Genomic DNA, 20,232 nt, shown 5'->3' with positions numbered 1-20,232 from the left:
TTTTTTTTTTTTTTCCCTTTTGATAAAAGCAAGACTTAGTGACTATAGTCCTTAAATCATTACAGATGAGCAATTGAAAGAGCAATATGTCATCAAGACCTCCTGATAACAAATTGCATTTAGAGGACTTTAATGAAGAGACTGTATCTAATACAAATTCCATGATACGATCTCGTTTAAGTTGGCACCAAGGAATAGAAAGGCACAATGCATATGCATAAAACAGCTTTTTAAAAAAATGTTGGAGGTGATCCTGGCATATAAAGATTAATGATCTCTTTTTCTAGTTCCAAATAAACCAAAGGAGATAATAAAGACAGCCATTTAAAATGTTTTAATAGAATAATTTGTAGAAAGTAGCACACTATCAGTAAAGGGAAATAAAAACGCAGCATAGCAGATTCATCTGAACAAGGCACAAATAAAGAAAAGGTGACTGGTTATAATTTGGTACATACCAGAACACCAGAACCTCCTCAGTGTTGTCCCACCTTGTTCCTACTCAGTGATAAAGTGCTGACAATCGCTTTAATAGATTTTCTTTTCAGGGAAAAGAAGAAAAAAAAAAAAAAAGAAGGCAGGATCAGGGATTACTCAGTACTTTCTGTTATTCTGTCCTGAAATAAGAGAATAATTTCCAATGTTAGGTATTAGGATGTTGGGGATTGATAGGAGCACAGCTTCTGTTTTTTTTATGTTGTAGCATCATTTGTGAAAAACAGTAAATCCTCACAGACCACATTATTATGTTTTTTGGTGAGACTACTTTGCTGAAGCGTGCTTTTTAGGGTTTGTATTTATTTTTTTTTAATAGTACCATCCAGATCAGATGTTGTTATCAATGAACCTTCTTACTGAACTCTGATGTTTTAATTTTCTAAATCACAAACTTTTTTTGCTGCTGTTATATCTTGATGTACAGCACAAAAACACTAATGGAAGGGGGATTTCTGGCATTGCATGCAAACTTATCTAGCCTAAATGGAGCTAGAAGGAAATGATCAAAAATTGATACAACTGTTTCAAATTGTTGATTTTTCTGTCATTCAGCAGTTCAAGAGGCCTTTAAATCTGGCTACAGTTTTGTCAGCTCTGCTTGACATGACCTGAATTATGCAGATGTACTTGTACTTTTTGTTTTTAAGGGATTAACTTTATGTGTAATGTCTGTGCCCTGAACATTAATCGTGTGTCAATGGTTGCAAGAAATATGAGTGAATGTAAGTGTGTTGTAGTCCCAGGGCTTTGCATGTATAATTTGATTATTTGGATTATACTCAAGATGCAAATGTATTTGCTTTATATCCTTTGGAGTCTCGGTCTTGTCATGCAAACAGCTGAAGACTGTAAAGATTTGTGTGCACTTTAAATATCTTCATTTTTTAATTTCAATATTTCATTGAATTTACATTGTATGCTTTTAAGGACAATATTAGTACAAAGAATGTATTTGCTTTGTAAATAAGTGCCTGTGTCTTGAGACTGAGTGTTTCAGACAGCTTCATAGTTAAGTTGCGTCTTGATCTTGTAATAATGAGCTTTGGATACATGAAAGCTGTCTCTTGCTGCAAAAACAAGTTGTGTACTGTGTGTACTGGATTTGTATTTCAGGATGAGGCAGTGATGTGGGAGATCACTTTAGATGTATTTTTTAGTTGTTGTTTTTTTTTTTTTTTCTCCTGTAACCTTCTTCCAGTTGGATTGCTTCCATTAACTGCATTAGGGTAGACCATTAAGCATTTTCTGTGTTTAGTCACTTCTAAGTTGTCGCACTGCAATACAAGAGTTCTTGCGACTTTGCTTGTGAGTCCTGATCTTCTATCCATGAAGGTCCCCGAAATAGTCTAGTGGGATATAACTGATCATGTATCAGGTCAACTTGTTGACACTTGAGACTAGTCCTGTCCCAGCAGTGAGGAAAAAGATCACTTCATATACAAAGTATGCCAGCTTTTAACAAAGCTGGATTTTTTTCACTGATTAAGTGTGACTCTCAGCATTTTTGTGTCTTTGGGGCTTAGTGAGTTGCTGATTCAGATATGTCCCAAATGCTTTAGTATGTGTTGAATCATTAAATATTGAATGTGAATATCATGAAATGGAATCTGAGTCACATCAGTGAATTTTAATATCTCCTTATTTTCCTCATTTTGTTGTTCAAGGATTTGCAGGCTTTCCTCAGGAAAACTGAATGTGTTATTAATACTGCTGCTCTCTACTTAGGAGCTATCATGAGGAAGATGAGGATTCCTCCTTATCTTTCCTGTGAACTGAATGCATTCTGAACCATTAGTGGTGTTTGTTCGACCTCTATTGAACTACTGAAACTTCACCAATATTATACAAACCAAAACGACCTCTCTGTTTAGGTTACATGGTTTTGTTGTTGTTATTATTGTAGTGTTGTTCCCATTATTTACTTTTCCTAGGAAACAAGGAAAAATGATTCCTTTTATATTTGTTTTAAAAACACTTATGTGCTGAAAACTCTCTTCAGTAAAAAAAGTCTCTTGAGCTAAACAGCGGGGCTTTTTGATCAGTCATCGAGGATGAATACATACAGTGTAATGCAACATGCAACACCACTTTTAAAAGTTGTCTTTTCTTATTTGTTTTTAAATGCCCAATGATAATTCAACTTATGTCATAATGATACTTAATAGTCATCTACTAGCAAGACTCAGATTTCTACTTTAACTCAATTTTCAATGTCATCTGTCTTTGAACTCTAATCCTGGGCAATTTCCAAGTGTTTACACTTGTAATCTCACAGCGTTATCTGATATGGTATGTGTATCTATTTCACATCTTTCCCCAAACTCTGCAGTGTATAATTCCTGTACTACCCAGGATTAAATGGTATGTTTAATTAGGTGTGCAGAATAGTAAATGCTTTAATTCAGTTCCACCCTGTCCAAATTATCAGTTTCACTGAGACAGCCCTGTGGGAAAGGCAGGCTCTGCTTTTTTGCTAGAAGACATGTCTCTTTAGATATGCCGGTAAACTTCTATATAATCCCTTCTTAATCCTTTTGAAACTGGGTACTGAGTTAGTTTAAACAACTTTAAATAGTAGGCTTTTATTTACCACAGAACCTTTGTCCGAAGTGGGCTAGAGGGTATCCATGTGATGAGTTCTGCTGGCTGATTTAAAGAAGCAGCAGCAGCCTCTGACAGACACTTAAAGGTAATGGAAGGACTGGCAGCAGTATTGGGCACATGCATCTTCAGCTGTAAGAGGATGTACCTGCTAGGAATGTGCTTCTCTTAAGAGCAGATTACAGGAACTTTTTCTTTCCTTCTGCTAATGATTTTCCATGCTCCAGTATTAATTTTGTCTGAGTGCTTGGAGATGATGGATCATGGCTCTGCTGCTGGCAGTCTTAACTTTTGTGCTGGGGTAGAGTCATACCCCTGTTGCAACTAATTAGGTATTGCCTTCCTCTTGCTGAAAAGTAGAGCTCCTAATTAACCTCGGGTGTTGCACAAATAAGTAGTACTTGAGAAAGTAAAGCAGAGTACCCGATGTGATGTGTATTAATAACATTTTTACAATGAAATATTCAACATATATTACCATTCCACATACTATTTCAGATGAAGACTTTTCATAGTCAGAGAAAAGCATTTTCAAAACCATGTTGAAACCTACAGTAACGCTGTTTACTCAAGCTTGTGGCACTCTGCATAATATTTCTTTTTGCCTTCAGCTAATGGAAGCCTCATTTGATTCATTTGATTCGAAGAAAACAGGGCTCAAGTGATTTCTTGATCTGAAAACTATTCAGTTGTTTGGTATCTGTTCTAGAATTTTGAAGTTATTTACTTGGGAGGCATATTTTGGTGCTGGTGGAGAAAAAAGAAAATGCTTTTGCATTTGATTAATCATATGTCCAATTAATCACACTTAAGCTATTTCAGATAGTTTTGTGTTTAGAAGAGTAAGATGGTGTACCCTATCTTTTGGTCTTTTGTTGTCTTTTACATAGATACAGCTTTTCTCTGTTTTATCATATGAACTTTTGTCCTCTGTTCTGTAGAAACTAGAAATATTTGTGACATAATGTAAAAGTTTCAAATGCCTTTTATCTCAGTGAGTAGTTTGTGTATGATCATTAGACTACTTTAAAGGATTGAATCAAAATCAACATTTCTGAAAACAAGTGTGTTTTTGTGACAGGAGAAAAAACACTGGTTTTAACTTCTGCTCAGCTGCAATCTGTGGCAAGAGCAATATGGAGAACTTTACTATAAGTGCATAGCTGTCAGAATATCGTGTGCTAGTGAATGAAATCCACTTCGTACTAATCAGTATGGCATGCTCACTCAGAAGCTAGTGCTTAGAATATGCAGTAAAATGCCTTCTCAAATGCAGGTAGTTGTACTTTATGCCACATTTTTGCCACTGAGAACAGCTTTGAAAATTGATACCAACACAATTGTATTTTATGCATTAAGTATCTTTCCAGCATAAACCATGGTAAATATCAGATGAAATGAAATGCATTGATTTAAAGCTCGAATGCTTGTAGCCTTACCGGTGATGGGAGCCCAGTGGAAGTTTATATTCAGGAATCTGAATTTGTGAATCTGAATTTGTGAATCTGAAATATGTTTGGAAGTTTATTACAGACATTGCTACTAGTGCGAACAAATCTTATCTGTGCTGTTACCTATATTAATTTACTCTTGCAGAATCAGTAAAAACCTGAACAGAAGTCTTTTGCAAAATGCTTATTAATTACCCTAAAATAGATAACATTGCTGAACTTTTTTTATTTCATCAGATCTCTTTTTGTGTTTCTTTTGAGGTCAAATTTCATATCAATATAGTCACTAGAAGGTATTATAGGCTTGCTGGCTTGTAATTCAGGTCATAATGTCCTGTCTTCTGTAGTTTCTGTCTTGGTATGTGCAAGTTTTGCGTTTCTTAATACATGAAGCTTATTCTTAAGTGTGTTTTAGGATTTGAGTGCATGCTTGATTAACACCAAGTCATCTGGTGCTGGGTGTTTAGTATAATAGCAAAGCTCTTACCTATTAAAATGGCAACTAAGTCTCTTCATAGAAATTAAAATATTTTGTGTTTTCTATATAGTGACGTATCATTAAGAGCACAGAAGAATTTGAGTTATCTGTTTTTAAAGTAAACCATAGTGAAGTAGTTGATCATAGTAACTTCAAAGGTAATCTTTTAAACATTGACAGAACCAAGAGTTACCATTTTTTGGCATTTCTACAGTAGTACAAAACAATAAGGAAATATAACACAGGTCCTTGATCAAAGTACTGGAGGTCACACCAATGGATTTGGTTTCTGGCAGTACTGCTGATTTACTTTCTCCTTTGATAAATTGCTTCATGTTCCTGTGTCACAGCTTCAGCATCTATAAAATGGGGTCACAATCAGTCGACGTAGCTAACTAATGTTTTTCAAGATTTTAATTAATCTTCAAGATTTTTAACATACCTTGATGAAAGTTGATTCACTGCATATTGTATATAGACCTGTTTATTGTATGGTGCATGGAGAATTCTGGTTGCTGGAAAAACAGCATGTTGAGATGTGGATTGAAAGTTATACCAGATCACTGTGCAGAGTTTGTAGTCAATCCAGCAGAATAACCTATCTACAAATGAACTGCACTTGCCATCTTTTCATGGAGCAGCTTCAGAAATATGTAAACACTATCCCAGAAAATCAAGAGTAGTTTTTAAATGCACTTAGAGTGCAAGATAACATGTGCTCTGCATTGGGAACAGATGCTGGCTCCATTTCACTTTTAAACTAGGGCATTCCAAATGTCACAGCAAGCTAGCGCTGAGAGACTTGGCGTTGGAAAGAGCCAGCTTGACATAAATGAGTGTTCATTTGACAAACAGGATCTATTACTGGTTTTCTGAATAAGGGTTGTATTTTCATGTCTCATGCCATGGTGGTGCCACTAGAGCACAAATGTGCTCTAGGCCTTCATTGTGACATGGTCTGTACTGTTTCAATGGGAAATTCTGGAGTACGGTTTTAAACATATGAAGGTTTTACATGCTTGAAGCATAAAACTTCACTGCTGTCATCAGTTTTGAAGTAGCATTGACTAAGTCACTTACGAAAGAAGGGTATGTGTACCTCTGCCAAAATAGCCACATAGAAAGCACCTGACCAGCGGTTCCTAAACTGACAATTGTGACCTGAATGGTGTCATAACTGCAGTGAGCAGGGAGTACAAGGAACATCGTGGTATTTTGGTATTTCTCCCTGAAGTGAGATTAGAGCTGTGTACATGTACCCAACCACCAAAGTTGGGTAACTTTCCAGAGGAGAGTGGCAAGGCATTGAATACATTTTTCATTGTGCACAGTGGAACATTTTGAGTTACAAGGAAGAAGCTGCAGTTTCTCTTTTGCCTGCTTTTCCATATTTAAATTCATATTATGAGTGGCTTAAGGTGGCGCTTCTTCCATACATAGAATGTGGCCTTTGAAATGGTGCTCTAGTCTCTAGCTTAATACAAACTAAAAAAATTGATCTGTATGTGTATGGTGAAACTGTACCTTGAGGCTTCAGTAGCACAAAATGTTTGATGAAAATGGGTGGATGGATGAAAACTGAAAATCTTATTGATCATTGTACTGAGAGTGGCGTTATACCTTGAGGCTTCAGTTAGTGCATAAATGTCTAGTGAAAATAGGTCGGTGGAGCACTAGCTTGATACCTTTCCAAATTTCAGCCACCTGAACCCTTCCCAGGGAGCTCATCATTGCCATTTGAAATTTAACAGTGCTTAGCGGTTTCAAAGCAAACCTCATGTATGTTCCACTGCCCAGTGAAATGATCTTGATGGTGACAGCTTGGTCACTTGATCCCTGTCTTAAATAGGACTTATTTGAATATAAGAAATATTGAAGCATCCTCACAGAATTAAATTATTCCATTTCTCATGGCACATAGTTAAGGGGAAAAAGAGAGTTTCTGATTCTTACAGAGCCTATACATGGAATTGGTGGTGGTGAGGGGGAAACAAAACTTGACAGAGGTCTTGATGCTGATATATAAGAAAAAAGTACTCTGTGGGGTTTTGTTAGAAGCCTGGGTCTCCTCTATCATCTTAGGTGAAGAGAGAGCCAGGAGGGCTGCCTTCATTGGAAGGTGGGGGGAACAGGTAGCCATTGGATTAGATGCATGAGAATTTAGGATTGTGAAGATTCTTGTAACCTGAGACAGCAGTCTTGGATGTGGAGAATTTGACTATTAGAAAGTCTAGCAATAAGAGTTGTGGTGCACTTGAAGAGTGAAAAAAGGAATGTAGCCTACTAATAAACCAGATGAACAGTGTTGTGTTTTTGGTTTTTTTAATGAGATAAAAACGGGAAAGTGACAAAAATATGCAAGTGACTTAAATATCACTGACTTTACTCAGCTTTTAACAACAGCAAATGCAGAGACAGTATTTTCTGCAGATCAATTTGAGTAGTTCTTTTAGGAAAAAAAATCAGGATCTGGTGGTTCTAGTTTTGAATGACAAGATTAACTAGAAATAATACATTCACTTGTCTTGTGTTTTAGACTTTATGAAATAAGAAGTCTTTTGAAAGCAAAACATTTTAACTGTTTTCTCCATTCCCCCTTTTTTACTTTAGGGAATGAGGAAACTTTTGTAGTTTTGCATGTATTTAATTCCTCCCTCATATCAATTTTTAGATAAATAACTAATCACATAGATAACAAATCGCACATGCTGGCATGTGCAATCCTAATAATTTCTTTTGTTTTAAATTGCAGAGTGGAAGTATGGGAGACACCATATGTCTGTATGTCAAGTTAAACATTTACTGAAACTTGTATAGCTACTGTGTTCTTATTAAGACTGAAAAAATTCCTAATCTAACCAAGAGACTTCAATTTTGTCAATAGACTTCTTTAAGGAAATAAAATTTACAATTGAAGATGTGATTAGAACACATTTAGTGTTTCTTGCTTGCTGATTTAAGTAATTTTGGATTAAAACCAGACCATACGGGAGGGAGGAAAACCTGTTGCTCTGCTTGGTCTTAAAAATGAGTTCATCTCCCTCAGTGTTTGTGTACAGCGGCTTCTCACCAAGCGTGTTGGTCTGCAGATATCACCTCACTTCCAGATGTGTTTTATGCATATAGTGTTAAGCCCAAGAGTCATCTAATGCTATCAGACTTTTCTGTTCTGCAAGTGAAAATGTGATGGGACTGATAAACAGTGGATATTTGTGTAGGCCAGCAGAGTATGCCTTTCTTAGCGAAGTTATCCTCTTGGGGGTCTCAAATAATTGTGCAGTATATTACATTGCAGTAGCACCCTGGAAGCAAATTGTTAATTTTCTATTATGCAAAGTGATATATAAGCATACAGCAGGTGCCATTTCCCACCTCAGTATTCGCTTTTACTTACAAGCACGTGTTGTAGAAATCAAATTAACCTGAAAATCCTCACTGAAAATAAACCTAGTGTTCAGTGATTGGAGAACATAGTAGGCTTTGAAAAAATAAAAGGATTTAACTGAAAAATACAATAAACCAGCCATTAAGGACCTAAGTTCAAAGTCTCTTCCTCTAGGGGAAAAAAAGGATAACAAACAGTGGTAAAGAAAGAATAGTGAACTCTAGGTTCCCAATTCTAGAAAACATACATCCTTGCTGGTAGTGCATGGTGCATAAGATTAAGGTCATTATTTTCGTCTCTCTCCAATGATGACTATTCTTTGTTAACAGAAATTGTACCACTTCTGTGATGTCACAATTTCAGTGTGTATAAAATGGGGCACAAATCTTTTTTAAGCTAGCTTAGGTGTGCTTTAAAAGCAAGCCATTTATAACCATTTCTCCCAGCCAGTACCTCCTCTTAAAAATGAAGAAATATTTTGCCAAAGTATGCTTGTCATCTAATGTGGTACTTGAGCTTATGAGTTATTTTGAATTTTGGAGGTGACTTCTGGTTCCAACAAAAACTAGGCACCAAAATATACCTTTTCATGGAGGAAAAGCTGTGTGAACATTAAATGAGGTGCAGGTGTACCTGTGGGAACTGGTATGGCTTGAAGGGTTTCTGGGTCTCTGAGAGAGTGTGGTGGGTGCTCAATGCCTGCTTCTCACTCAGATGGTTGTGCTGTGGCAGCCTGTGATTGTGACGGACGAGGTATAGATACCAGGTGTTCTTTTTCAGTGCTGGAGTGTATATGGGACAAATAAAAAGCATTAAGCGGAAACAAGTGGTGAGAGGAGAAATTACTTTTCCAAATTTGTACTACAGTGCCAGAGGCAACACTGGGCTCTGAAATGGTTCTACATCAGTATTTGTCTTTTGGGAAAGTTCTTTCTGGGGATTCTTAGGTTCATTACAACCTGTTGTCATAAAATGGGGGCACTCTTAAATGAAAGTTGGAGCTATTTGTTTAAACATCTATTTCAGGAAGAAACCACATTATTTTCAGTGCACTTTCTCTTTCCATCTTCTTGTGTATAGTACAGTAGCGATTTTAAGTGCAGTGGTACATCAGCTTGTATATAGGGAATAAGGGCCCTTGCTTAACTCAATATGCATTTATAGATTTCTTCTTTCTTCTTCATCTCTTCCTTTCACGCCACTTTTCCAAAATTTTTCTTCGTGTTTTATTCCTTAAGTACATATCAAATGGAATCATACTGGACTTCAAAGTTACTTTTTAAAAATGCAACATCAATAATAAAATTGAAGTTGGGTTTTGTCTAGTTTAAGAGATGTAGAGTTGCACATAATGCTTTCAAGATTAACTTCCAGTTCTTAGCTGAAAATATGAGACGAAGTTTTACTTTCTACTTGAGACCCAAACACATTTTTCTTTATATTCCTATAGAAAAAGTCATACTTATTTCTGTCTTTAAGATAAGTTAACCCAATAATCACAAGGTTATTTTCTACTTTATAGCTATTCGTTTTAGAGGAAGCATCATACAGTGAACCTGTGAAATGTTAATTTTGCCATTTCTGTGCTCTTATTAAAGGTAGTGGAAGAGCCAGCAAATATGATGCTTGTCTTAACATTTGTAACATGAGAACCATATGAATTGTTTCAAGACTTACATTTATATTCTTGTTCTTTATTTTTTTAGGTTTTTACCTGTTAGTGCCCATTACCAGGATCTTAATAACTTGTTCAGTGTAACTGTTTTGTAAAAGAGTTTATAATTAGTATTTTTCTTCACAGGGAGAAGAGAATTTATCCAAAGATTAAAACTTGAAGCAACCTTGAATGTGCATGATGGATGTGTAAGTCACTTGTTGTTTTTTTGTTTGTTAAAAGATGATAAATTGTGATTTGATTTGAATTTTTTTTTAATTTTATTTTATTTTTTCTGCCATGGTAATAGTTTCTTACTTAAAAATGCAAATAACATGTATTAAAGCTGAGCTGGGAACCTGCACTAGTAGAGACCTACATCTGAATTGTATGGGTGCTTGTTTATTCTTAAACATCTGACACTTTACCTTTGAAGCAAAACAAAATCCTGTTCCTGTACCATAATACCGTGTCACACTGCTGAATGAATTAATCTCCTGTGCCAGGAAAACACATGCTTATCTTTTCACTCAGAACTCATCTTAAGCCTTTAAATAGAATTTTTAGTGGTTTTGTGCTGTGTTGATATATTCTGTTGACTTAAAGCTGTATTAGTGTCTTAAGTGATTTGTTCTCCAGATCTAAAAAGCAAATGATCAAGTGCTATGTGTTTATTTAAAGAGACAATAAAAACAAAAATAAGCCTCCCTTGAAAGGCAATAACATAACTTGAAATATTGCTTATTTAAATACTTTATTTCCCCTTTTCCAGTCAGTGGAATCTTCACCAGACTGCTATGACCTCTCACATATGATGGATAGTGGCTTAGACAGTTCCCTCAGGACCTGCAGATGCATCTTATCAGGTCCCATGGACTTGTGCATCTTCAGGTTCCTTAAATGGTCTCAAACATGTTTTTCTCCTACAGCGGGCAGTTCTTCATTCTCCCAGTCCCTGCCTTTGCCTGCTGTGACTTGGGTGGTGTAGCTACAGCACTTCCCAGTGAAAACTGAGGCAAAAAACTCATTGAGTACCTCAGTCTTCTCCATATCCATAACCAGTTCTCCCATTTCCTTCTGGAGAGGGCCTACGTCTTCCCTAGTGAGGCTGCTTCTATCTATAGAGGGCCTCATCCACTAGGTCTTTGCGGGAAGAAATCCCATCAGAGTTCCAGACCTGAGCGGACGGAGGAAGAAATGCAGCCAACTCAATATGAGTGATAAAGCATACTTCAACTTTATTGCCCGAGATAGCGTGCATTTATACCAAATACTATAATTATGCATACTTGTCTCTATCTAATAGGCTAAGCACTAAAAGGTTACATTTACTTACTCCACCTACTTGGGTTTAGCTAGCTATGCGCATCCCGCATTCTTCTGACTCTTATCTCTTCAAGGATATCCCGACCCTGCCTTAGTTAGTACTTTTCCATTCCCCCCTTTCCCACGGCCTAATAGACAAGCTAACTAAGGCCTACTTATGTCAACTAAAATGGGCTCTGCTCGTACAGTTGCTTGGTGGACTCATGTCCGTGCTCCTTGAGCCAATCCCCGGCAGGTCTTCCTGGCTGGGTGGCCTGTAGCAGACCCCGTCTGTAATGTCACCTGCCCTCACCCTCCCTTTAATTCTGACCCATAAATTCTTAGTTGGCTCCTTATCCATTCCCAAGCAGAGCTCTGTGCAGTCCAGCTGGTCATTGACTTAGAGGGTGATATCCCCCCACCAGCCTGTCCTTCCATTCAAACACTCCAGTCATAGGAGCCATCCCACCACATCTCCAGGATGAGTTAACTACCTCTGTGTCACATAGCAGAAATTACGTATTTGATGTTGCCTATGTGGTGTTGCTTGGGCCTACCTGGTGGGTATGTAGTTGAAAATTCATTTTGAATTGATTGTGTTAGCTTTGAAAATGTGCTTTAACATGTAGCCTAACTTAAAACATTTTCCACCCAGTAAAACAATTAATTGTGAACTTACACCATTATATGCAGGTGTTTAAAATACTGCTGCAATTTGAAAAATTTCTTTAGAAATTAAATTTGCTCAGGACTATCCACCTTTAAAGAATGGTGTATTAGAGAGTTCTTATGTCATTCACTGTGTGTGTTTTTCAGGGAGTAATCTTTTATGGCCAAAATCCATTCAGTATAATTTCTTACTACTTTCTTTAAAAAAAATCTGTGAAATAAAAGTAAATGAAATTACAATACCCTTACCGATTGAAATTCTTATACCATCAGTGGTAAATTATCATATTAGTCTCTTTTAGTCTCTTTTCCCTCATGATTATTGAATCAGTATGCATTTCAAATGTGAGGAATAAATGCCATAGTTGTCTTACTAGGGATGTTTCTGTGTTTTGTTTTGTGGGGGGTTTTTTTGTTGTTTTTGTTTTTTTTGTTTTTTGTTTTTTGTTTTTGTTTTTGTTTTTGTTTTTTGTTTTTTGTTTTTTGTTTTGTTGTTTTGTTGGTTTTTTTGTGTGTGTGTGGGTTGTGTTTGGGTTTTTTTGGAGAGTGGGGGTTGGAGTTTGTTGGTTTTTTTTTTGTTTGTTTAAGAGCGTTTTCTTCTGTGGAGTAAGGTGTGACTTGTATTTTCTATGTAAAGCATGCTGTGTAATTGGACATGGTGGACAACATACTTGAGGCAAAAGGTTTTTTTTCTAATTGAGGATAAGAGTAAAGTCCAACTTCCTACCTACCGTTTGTTCTGTGTTACACAAAAGAGAGATCCTGTGGGAAATATGACTAGTGTAATCATACTCATGTACAATATTTTTGAAGAATGGAATAGTTCTATTCATTACTTCCAAGTATACTCACTCTTCTAGCAGTAGTATTACTGTAATACCTTTTTGGTTTATTTGTATTTTCATCTTAGTGTTTAGGTAACATTGTCTTTTGAAATAGTTCAATTTTCCATCTTGTTTGAAGAGACAGTTTCTAGCAGTAGTGAAGAAATTGAATTAGTCTACTGGATCATTGATGTTTGCTTGTAACCTTGTCATCCTTCCAGGGCATGATTTGCCTCTTTCAACAAGATTCATGTTGTCCAATGCAGTGAGATCATATGTATGACAGAAGTTGCCATTTTCCATGTTAACTCTAAAGGGAGCTTAAGATAATGAGAAAATTAGTATAAAGATGATTTCTGTATGACATGGCTGAATCCACAGGAGAAACCTTGAAAGAGAATCAATTTGAACCAGCAGTGATTGAAGTGTGAGGAAAGGAGAGGAGAAAACAATGCTAAACTGTATCAAATTGGAGTAAAAGTATCACTTATTTTCTTTCAGTTCTGGTCCTGTGGAAAATGAGGAATGTAGAACTGCAGAGTGCATACCTAGGTGGAGCCTTTGACATGAACAAATACTACATTTTCAGATAGAGAAAAGAGGATTACCTGGAGGAATAATTTCTCATTACTATGTATAGACATTCAGTTCAATAGCTTAAATTAGTATAGGCAGTTTGTTTGCATATTGTTAGGACATGCAGTTTTTTACCTTTTCCTCAGTAGATGAAAAGTAGCGCCTTTTCATCTCCTTTTTTGCTTGGGAGATCTTTCTGGTATTCTGGATATCTACAGCTGTTTTTATTTGCTTTCTTCTGTTTCTTGTATTCTGTTAATCTGTTCACAAAAGAGTTAAATCTACTGTTACAATGCATGTAAGTGAGGAACTTGCTTTTTTTATTGTATGGTGTGGGTTGGTTTTTTTTTTTGTTGTTTGTTTTTTGTTTTTTTTTTTTTTTCTTTTTTCTTTTTAAATGGATTGACTGCATCGTCTTTGAGGAAAACGCAGAGACAGTAAATTTACTTTTGACTATTTGACTAGTGAATCAAAAGTGCCTGCTGCTTCCTTTCAAGACTGGTTGTGAGGCAAATAAAATTAGATATGGTTGATAATAACAGAATACTTAATTGAAAAAAGCTACTTACACACCCTTTGACTTTTCTTATCTTGTTAGTAATTGACTAATTTGCATTCAATATATCCTTTCTTTTTGCTCCAACACCTTTTTCCAAGAATTTCAAACCCTTAGTGTAGTAACTGTTACATTATACTATTAGTTGGGTGTCAAGTGGCTGTGAAAGTTGTAGACACGTAGCTTTTCTACGTGGTTTTGAAATACAAACTAGTTTTCTAGCTAGGTCTCATTTTACTGTGTATTTCAATTGTGGGTTTGCCACCATGGAATGAGACATGAGAACTTTTAAAATCTGCTTTTATCAAGCATCTGTTTGTAATGCATGTTGATTGTACATATTCACTGTTGGTCAATAGGTGGTACTGAACACTGAGAAATGTGGTGTATTGACCATTTGCTGGCAAGTCAGTCTTCTCTGGAAAAATTATCAAGGTTATTCCACTGAAAGACTTTGTGGGTTTGGTTTTGTTTTTTTTGTTTTGTTTTGTGTTTTTATTTTTTTTTTCTCTTATTTTTTGACAGTAATGTTGAGAAGGTGATTTGCTACCGAAAAAAAAGCCTGTTTAGTTATAGACCTGCATCACACATTTGGTTATGTCATCTCACTTCAGGATTTTTTCTGAACCAATGTTGGCCTGGGTAGAGTGTATTGTAATTGCTCAACCCTGGGGCAATCAGTGGAATGGAATTGGAATTTAGAAGGAGAATGATTGATGTCTTGTGTAGGCTTGTGACCCTGCAGTTTAGAAATCATGCCATTCCCCTTTGCATCTTCAATGCTTTCTCTGCTTTCCTGTCCTTCAGATATTGGTTTTGGACACACACACACACACATCCACTTCTACCCCAATAATTTTGTTTAATTTTTGTGCTAGCTCTTTCTTACATCATGTTTTTCATTTTTTTTGGCAGCTTCCTTCTTTTTTCAGTGTTTTGTTCTTGTTTCTGTTCTTGTATGCTTGTATTAGCATTTTGGTTTCTTTAGGGCAATGACAGTATTTTTCTGCCTGAAAGGAAATGTAGATGAAGATGAACATGGTTGGATTTTTTGTTTGCCCTAGCTATATTACTGTACTGTGTTTGACAACACTTTTAAAATACAGTCATTGTCAGGACAGGTTTCGTCAATGATAGATGGTATGGGGGCTAGTTGAATGCATAGTTCTCTGTGGTCGACAGCCAGGATTGTAAAATCATAGGAGCAGCCATGCAAGGTCATACCAATGCTCAGTCAAACCTGATAACTTGGCCCCGACAATGGCCAGTACTGATTTTTGAGGAAAGTTCAGACAGGACAAGCAGACAGTACTTGAAGGTTATTCTAGAGAACAGATCATATTTTAATGGACAGATGGAGATGAAAGTTGCATCTTTGTTTCTAATAATTTTTCTTTGAGTATGCGTATTATTCTACTTCTGGTGTTTAGGACATTCCATGACAATGAATTCCGGTTTTAATAAAATGACATGTGTTAGTTTCATTGCAGGCCTTCCATTTTGTGGACCATAAAGATCCATGGAAAATTATTTCCTTTTTTTCATGTTATTCACGATTTCATTAGCTTCTGGCATATCCCCTCCCCAGAGCAGTACAAATGAATTGTTTCTTGCTATTAAAAGTGCTAGATACCTATGATCACCCTTGTAATTATTTTTGAAAATTCGTCTTTTCAAATGGGCGGTGATAGAAATGGAGAATACGGGAGTGGGATATGAACCAAAACTGCACAGTGTGGAATACACAGATTTGCCATGCATGGATGTACACTGACAGAATGAAGTTTACTTTTCTGTGCATTTCCCAATGATTCTTAACATTATTTGACTGCTGCTGAGCATTGAGCTAACTGTGCCGTAGGCATGTCTGTTGTAACAGAGAGCTTTGTTGTTGTTTTGTTGGTTTTTTTTTTGTTCTTTTTTTTGAGTGGCAAAAGTTGATTTAAAGCTCTACAACAAATATCTCAAGTTGTTGCCCGTACGATCCATCTAAAACAGCTAATTCTGATTTTGCAGCTTTGCCTAATTAAGGACCCCAACTAAGCTTGTGATCAAAATAGTAATTAAAATGGGTGTATTTATTTTGAACATAAATATTTTTGTGTTTTGGGCTCAGGATGAGACGTTTGAATTTAAAAAAAAGAAAAAAGCATAAGAGAAGGATTTAGAATGAAGTGGGTTTTTTACTAATTATATAGTCCAATCTGATATATCACACTATCACACTAAGGCAGTTATTGTGCCAACAGAATATAGCCAACAGAAGATGTTGATGGCTGCAGTTTGACACTTAAAGCTCCTTTAGAGGCTACTTGAAATCATGCTCATGCATGCAGTCATTGCTTGTGCATGAGCTGCTGCTTGAAGGCAGGTTACTCTCAGGATACTTTCTGAGCTTCCTGGATTTTTAGTGCTTTTATAGCTTTGTTTCACTGACACGTTATTAAACACAGTCTTGTGAAAAGGAGAATTTATAAGGAAATGTATTGTAAAGTTCTCGCAATATGAATTTGTACCTCACTGCAGGATTCTTCTTTCTCAACGTACTCACACTTCTCAAAAGGGACCTGGGGTGAATTGGGTGGTGCTTTTCACATTATTCCTGAGAAGGTGTGGTCACTGAAAAGTATACAAAACAATGGATGGTCAGAATTTCAATATGGTGAATATACAATAACGAGAGCATTGTGATGCCCTTCAGTTCAAATTTGGAGAACTCTGCAGAATACATTTGGTACATTAAAACACCTGAATATGTAAAATTGTGGCTGCTGAGGCCTTTGTGGGAAAACTTAATTTACCTGATGGACTCTTCAGGAGCAGATACCATTGAGATGCCATAGGTGAAGCAGGTGATTCCCTTATCAGTTTGTTTTAAAAACACTTTTTTTTTTTTTTTTCTTTCCTAGATGCTTAGAAATTACATCATTTCAACTGAATTTGTTAATTCCTGTTTCTGTAGTGATGGATTATTATTAATGTTTTAATATTATGAAAATGGAATTAATGTAAGTTTAAACTATTTTCTGTTCATTCATGCAGGTGAATACAATTTGCTGGAATGATACAGGAGAATATATTTTATCTGGTTCTGATGACACCAATCTGGTAATAAGTAATCCCTACAGCAGAAAGGTAGGTTTGTTTCTGGCTACTCAGTAATTTTCAAATAAGATATTAAGATAGTTTTCAAGATGTTATTTTTCAGATATTAATTATTACCTGACAAAGATAATATCAGGCACTTAATAGTGTTTATAAATGGGAATAAAACTTCAAAGTGCTTTAAAACCTTAGTATTCTAATCCCTTGCAATATGGGTATTATCCCATTTTACGGTAGGTGGTCTGGCACAAAAGGAACATGGTCTCACAACAGATTAGTGTCAGAATTAGCAATAGGATTCAGTAGTTCTTGTGAAATCTTACTGTCAGATAAATTGTCTTCCATTTCATTTTAGTTTAAAAATATTGGCTTACCTTTTGCTGTATGTAATATACCGAGCTGTCTTTCTGATATTGTTGTTGAAATGTTAATCTTGATTAAAATACTTTATTACCATTTGAAATGACATTGCCTTGTGTGTGCATGTGTGTGGATGCAGAAGAATTTGTATTGAAATAGGGGAAGGAGGTTTGTGAAGGGGAAAGTGCTTTAAAGGTCTCTGCTGTTCCACTTCCATACTCACATGGGCTATGATGCAGTCAAATGGCTTCCAGTAACATCAGCTCGCATCCATCATGTAGTAGCAGCGTTCCATGCTGCTCTTTAAGGAGGTGCTGATAGTTTGATAGAACAGATGCTCTGAACTATGTCCTTCAGTGCTGGGGATCCTATGCAGCAAAGTTCCAGTGAAGTCCTCTCTCCTGTGCTTTCTCAGAGGTTGAGAAATAAATGCTGAAAAAGTACTGAAAAATTAAATGTGGTGGGGGAACCAAAATGCACGGTTGATATGGTGGAAGAGAGTTTAAATACAAGGTTATGAAGGCAGCAATATTTTACCTTCCTGAAGAGCTGTGGTGGGAAAATAGTGGAGTGTTGCCTCTGCCTGTAGGTAAGGCCCTTTTCTTCGCTTTCCCAAATGACCCATAGCTCCCAAACTTCACCTCTTCTTTTCAACTGTTGGTCTCAGTCTGACAAAGTTCAAATCAATATCATTAGACCAAGGTTTCTCTTGGACTGGGAGTTCAGCTGAAGAAGAAAAGGTATCTAGGACAGCTATGAGGTGGATGAAGGGTGTGTTCCAAAGTGAGTGGTGGAGAGACTTGCAAAGTAAAAATTTTTCGTGCAAGTAAAGGGTGTTCAATAGTAGTTACTGTGCAATGTTTATTGTAATATGTCACTATGGGATAATTGCTACATCATTATCTTATATAATTATTACATTTAAATATTGTAATATTTTAACAGATGCATTAATTTAAACTTTATGCATTTATGGGATGATTTGGTTTTTTTTTCTTCCTTGTGTACTACTGCTGCACTTAAATGAGTAATTTTGGAGATTTTTTTTTCTTATTTTTAACAGTCAGTTGTGCTATTTTTATACGTAACAGCAGAGTAGATTTTTTTTTTTTTTTTTTTACTATTTTTTTCCTTATTATATGCAGGTGCAATTATAAAACAGCAGATACTAGCGAGAAGAATTGTTAATCAGTGTTGTTACTGAAATGTAGTAGAGATGCTATTTTTTTAATGACTGTTACAACTGTGTTAGCTTATTTTCTCTGGCTTGAGTAACAGAATCAATACAGGAAAAGGGAGCAAATTGGTATTGGTACCAGAACTCTACTGTAATTCTATCATCTTGGCAGATATCATTATCACCCTAGTTTCTCTTATGAGCTACGTAGAGTAGCAAAAATAGATTTCAGCCATCAATATAGTCTTCTGTGTTAGTAAAATAACTTTAATAAGGAAGTATTTAATCTTGTTTAACTCTTAAGTACATGAGTTTTAGGTAAGTCACTGTGGTTTGTGTTATGTATGGCCAGATGCAAATGTTAATTTTTACTATGTAATGTGTCCCAGGATAAATTTTTCTGAATATAGATTATATGTTTATAGCGTTTGTGCACCTGAGAAATGCGGTACTGTGACTACTAGAGGTAATTTCAAGTCTAAATCAAAAAAATTAGCACTTTATTATACTTTGAGATAGCTGAGAAGAATTCTTGTGGATGTTTTCTTCCTCATTTTGTTTGTTTTAGGCATCATGATACTGGGAGTGGGGAGGGGGCAGAGTTTGAAGCTAAAGCTCATCTTGCTACAAGTGCGGTACAAAAAGATGAGAATTCATGTATTTACATCAGGTTGAGCACTCCTTTTTCAAAGCCTTTAAATGGAGCCTGAGGCTTCTCTCAACTAATACCACGGTGCAGACAGCATTCTTATGAGTAGTTACACTCAGGGTTGTTTAATCTTCAGCCTGGTTTGCCTTCTGGGAGAGAAAGAGATCAGTTCATGTGAGCAAGTGCTGGGGAGGCTTTGGAGGGTGCTTAGTGGGTCTGAAGGTTTCCAGCTTTTCTAAAATCAGGGCTTAGGATGAGGCTCCATTAGGTTCGCTTTCCTTTGCTTCTGAAGGGGGTTTGATCTCTTCAAAGGAAGTAGAAGGCTGGATTGTAAATTATTCTGTGCTGAGTGTCTTGAGTGGGAACCCCAAATTAACTAGAACATGAAAGCCTTAGTAACCCACTGATATTTGACTTACATTGTTTCAGCAGGCTTCTTTTTAAACAGCAAGCCAGAATTCAAATAAACCTACTTTTATAAACTGATTTTGGTTTTTATTGTGACTTTTAAAACGCTGTTTTGTCCATTATGGTGAATTTTTCCTTTTTATCGTAAAGAGTTTCCTTTTGGATATGGACATGCAATATGTCAGGTTTAAAGCAGACAGCAGAGTAGCTGACAGACATTCTACTTTCTTGGAGGAAAGTACTTATTGTTAAGGATGGAACTTGTATGCAAAATTCTGGGATTGCTACATGAATAAGTAATCCCATCCCAAAGATTTAATTGGGACTTTTAAGAGATTAAATATGAATGATTGAATCTGTTGCCTCTTCAACTGATATTCTATGTAATGTATTACTTAAGCAATTTCAAAAGTTATGATGACATCTAAATTAACCTACAGCTAGTCAAGTACTTTAACGAACATCTGAAATTCTTTGTTTCCCTCTCACCCTTTTCCTCAGTTGGTATGTGTAGCCTATTACTTGTTGGTAGTAAA

General features: G+C 36.1%; 1 protein-coding gene across 13 annotated transcripts in view; it reads left to right on the top strand.

Annotated features, from left to right (window-relative positions):
* Positions 1-20,232, top strand: part of DCAF6 (DDB1 and CUL4 associated factor 6) — a 93,386-nt gene that overhangs the window by 5,790 nt on the left and 67,364 nt on the right. For all 13 annotated transcript variants that reach the window (XM_065076724.1, XM_065076718.1, XM_065076758.1 and 10 more), the window contains exons 2-3: positions 10,215-10,276; positions 17,040-17,132. In XM_065076724.1, the coding sequence (XP_064932796.1) occupies positions 10,215-10,276; positions 17,040-17,132 (155 nt within the window). The remainder of the gene's footprint in view (positions 1-10,214; positions 10,277-17,039; positions 17,133-20,232) is intronic.

Source organism: Columba livia, chromosome 1 (genome assembly GCF_036013475.1).
Source record: "Columba livia isolate bColLiv1 breed racing homer chromosome 1, bColLiv1.pat.W.v2, whole genome shotgun sequence".
In the NCBI taxonomy this organism is placed as follows: Eukaryota; Metazoa; Chordata; class Aves; order Columbiformes; family Columbidae; genus Columba; species Columba livia.
Note: the sequence above shows the minus strand (reverse complement) of the source record. Positions and strands in the feature narration are given on the sequence as shown.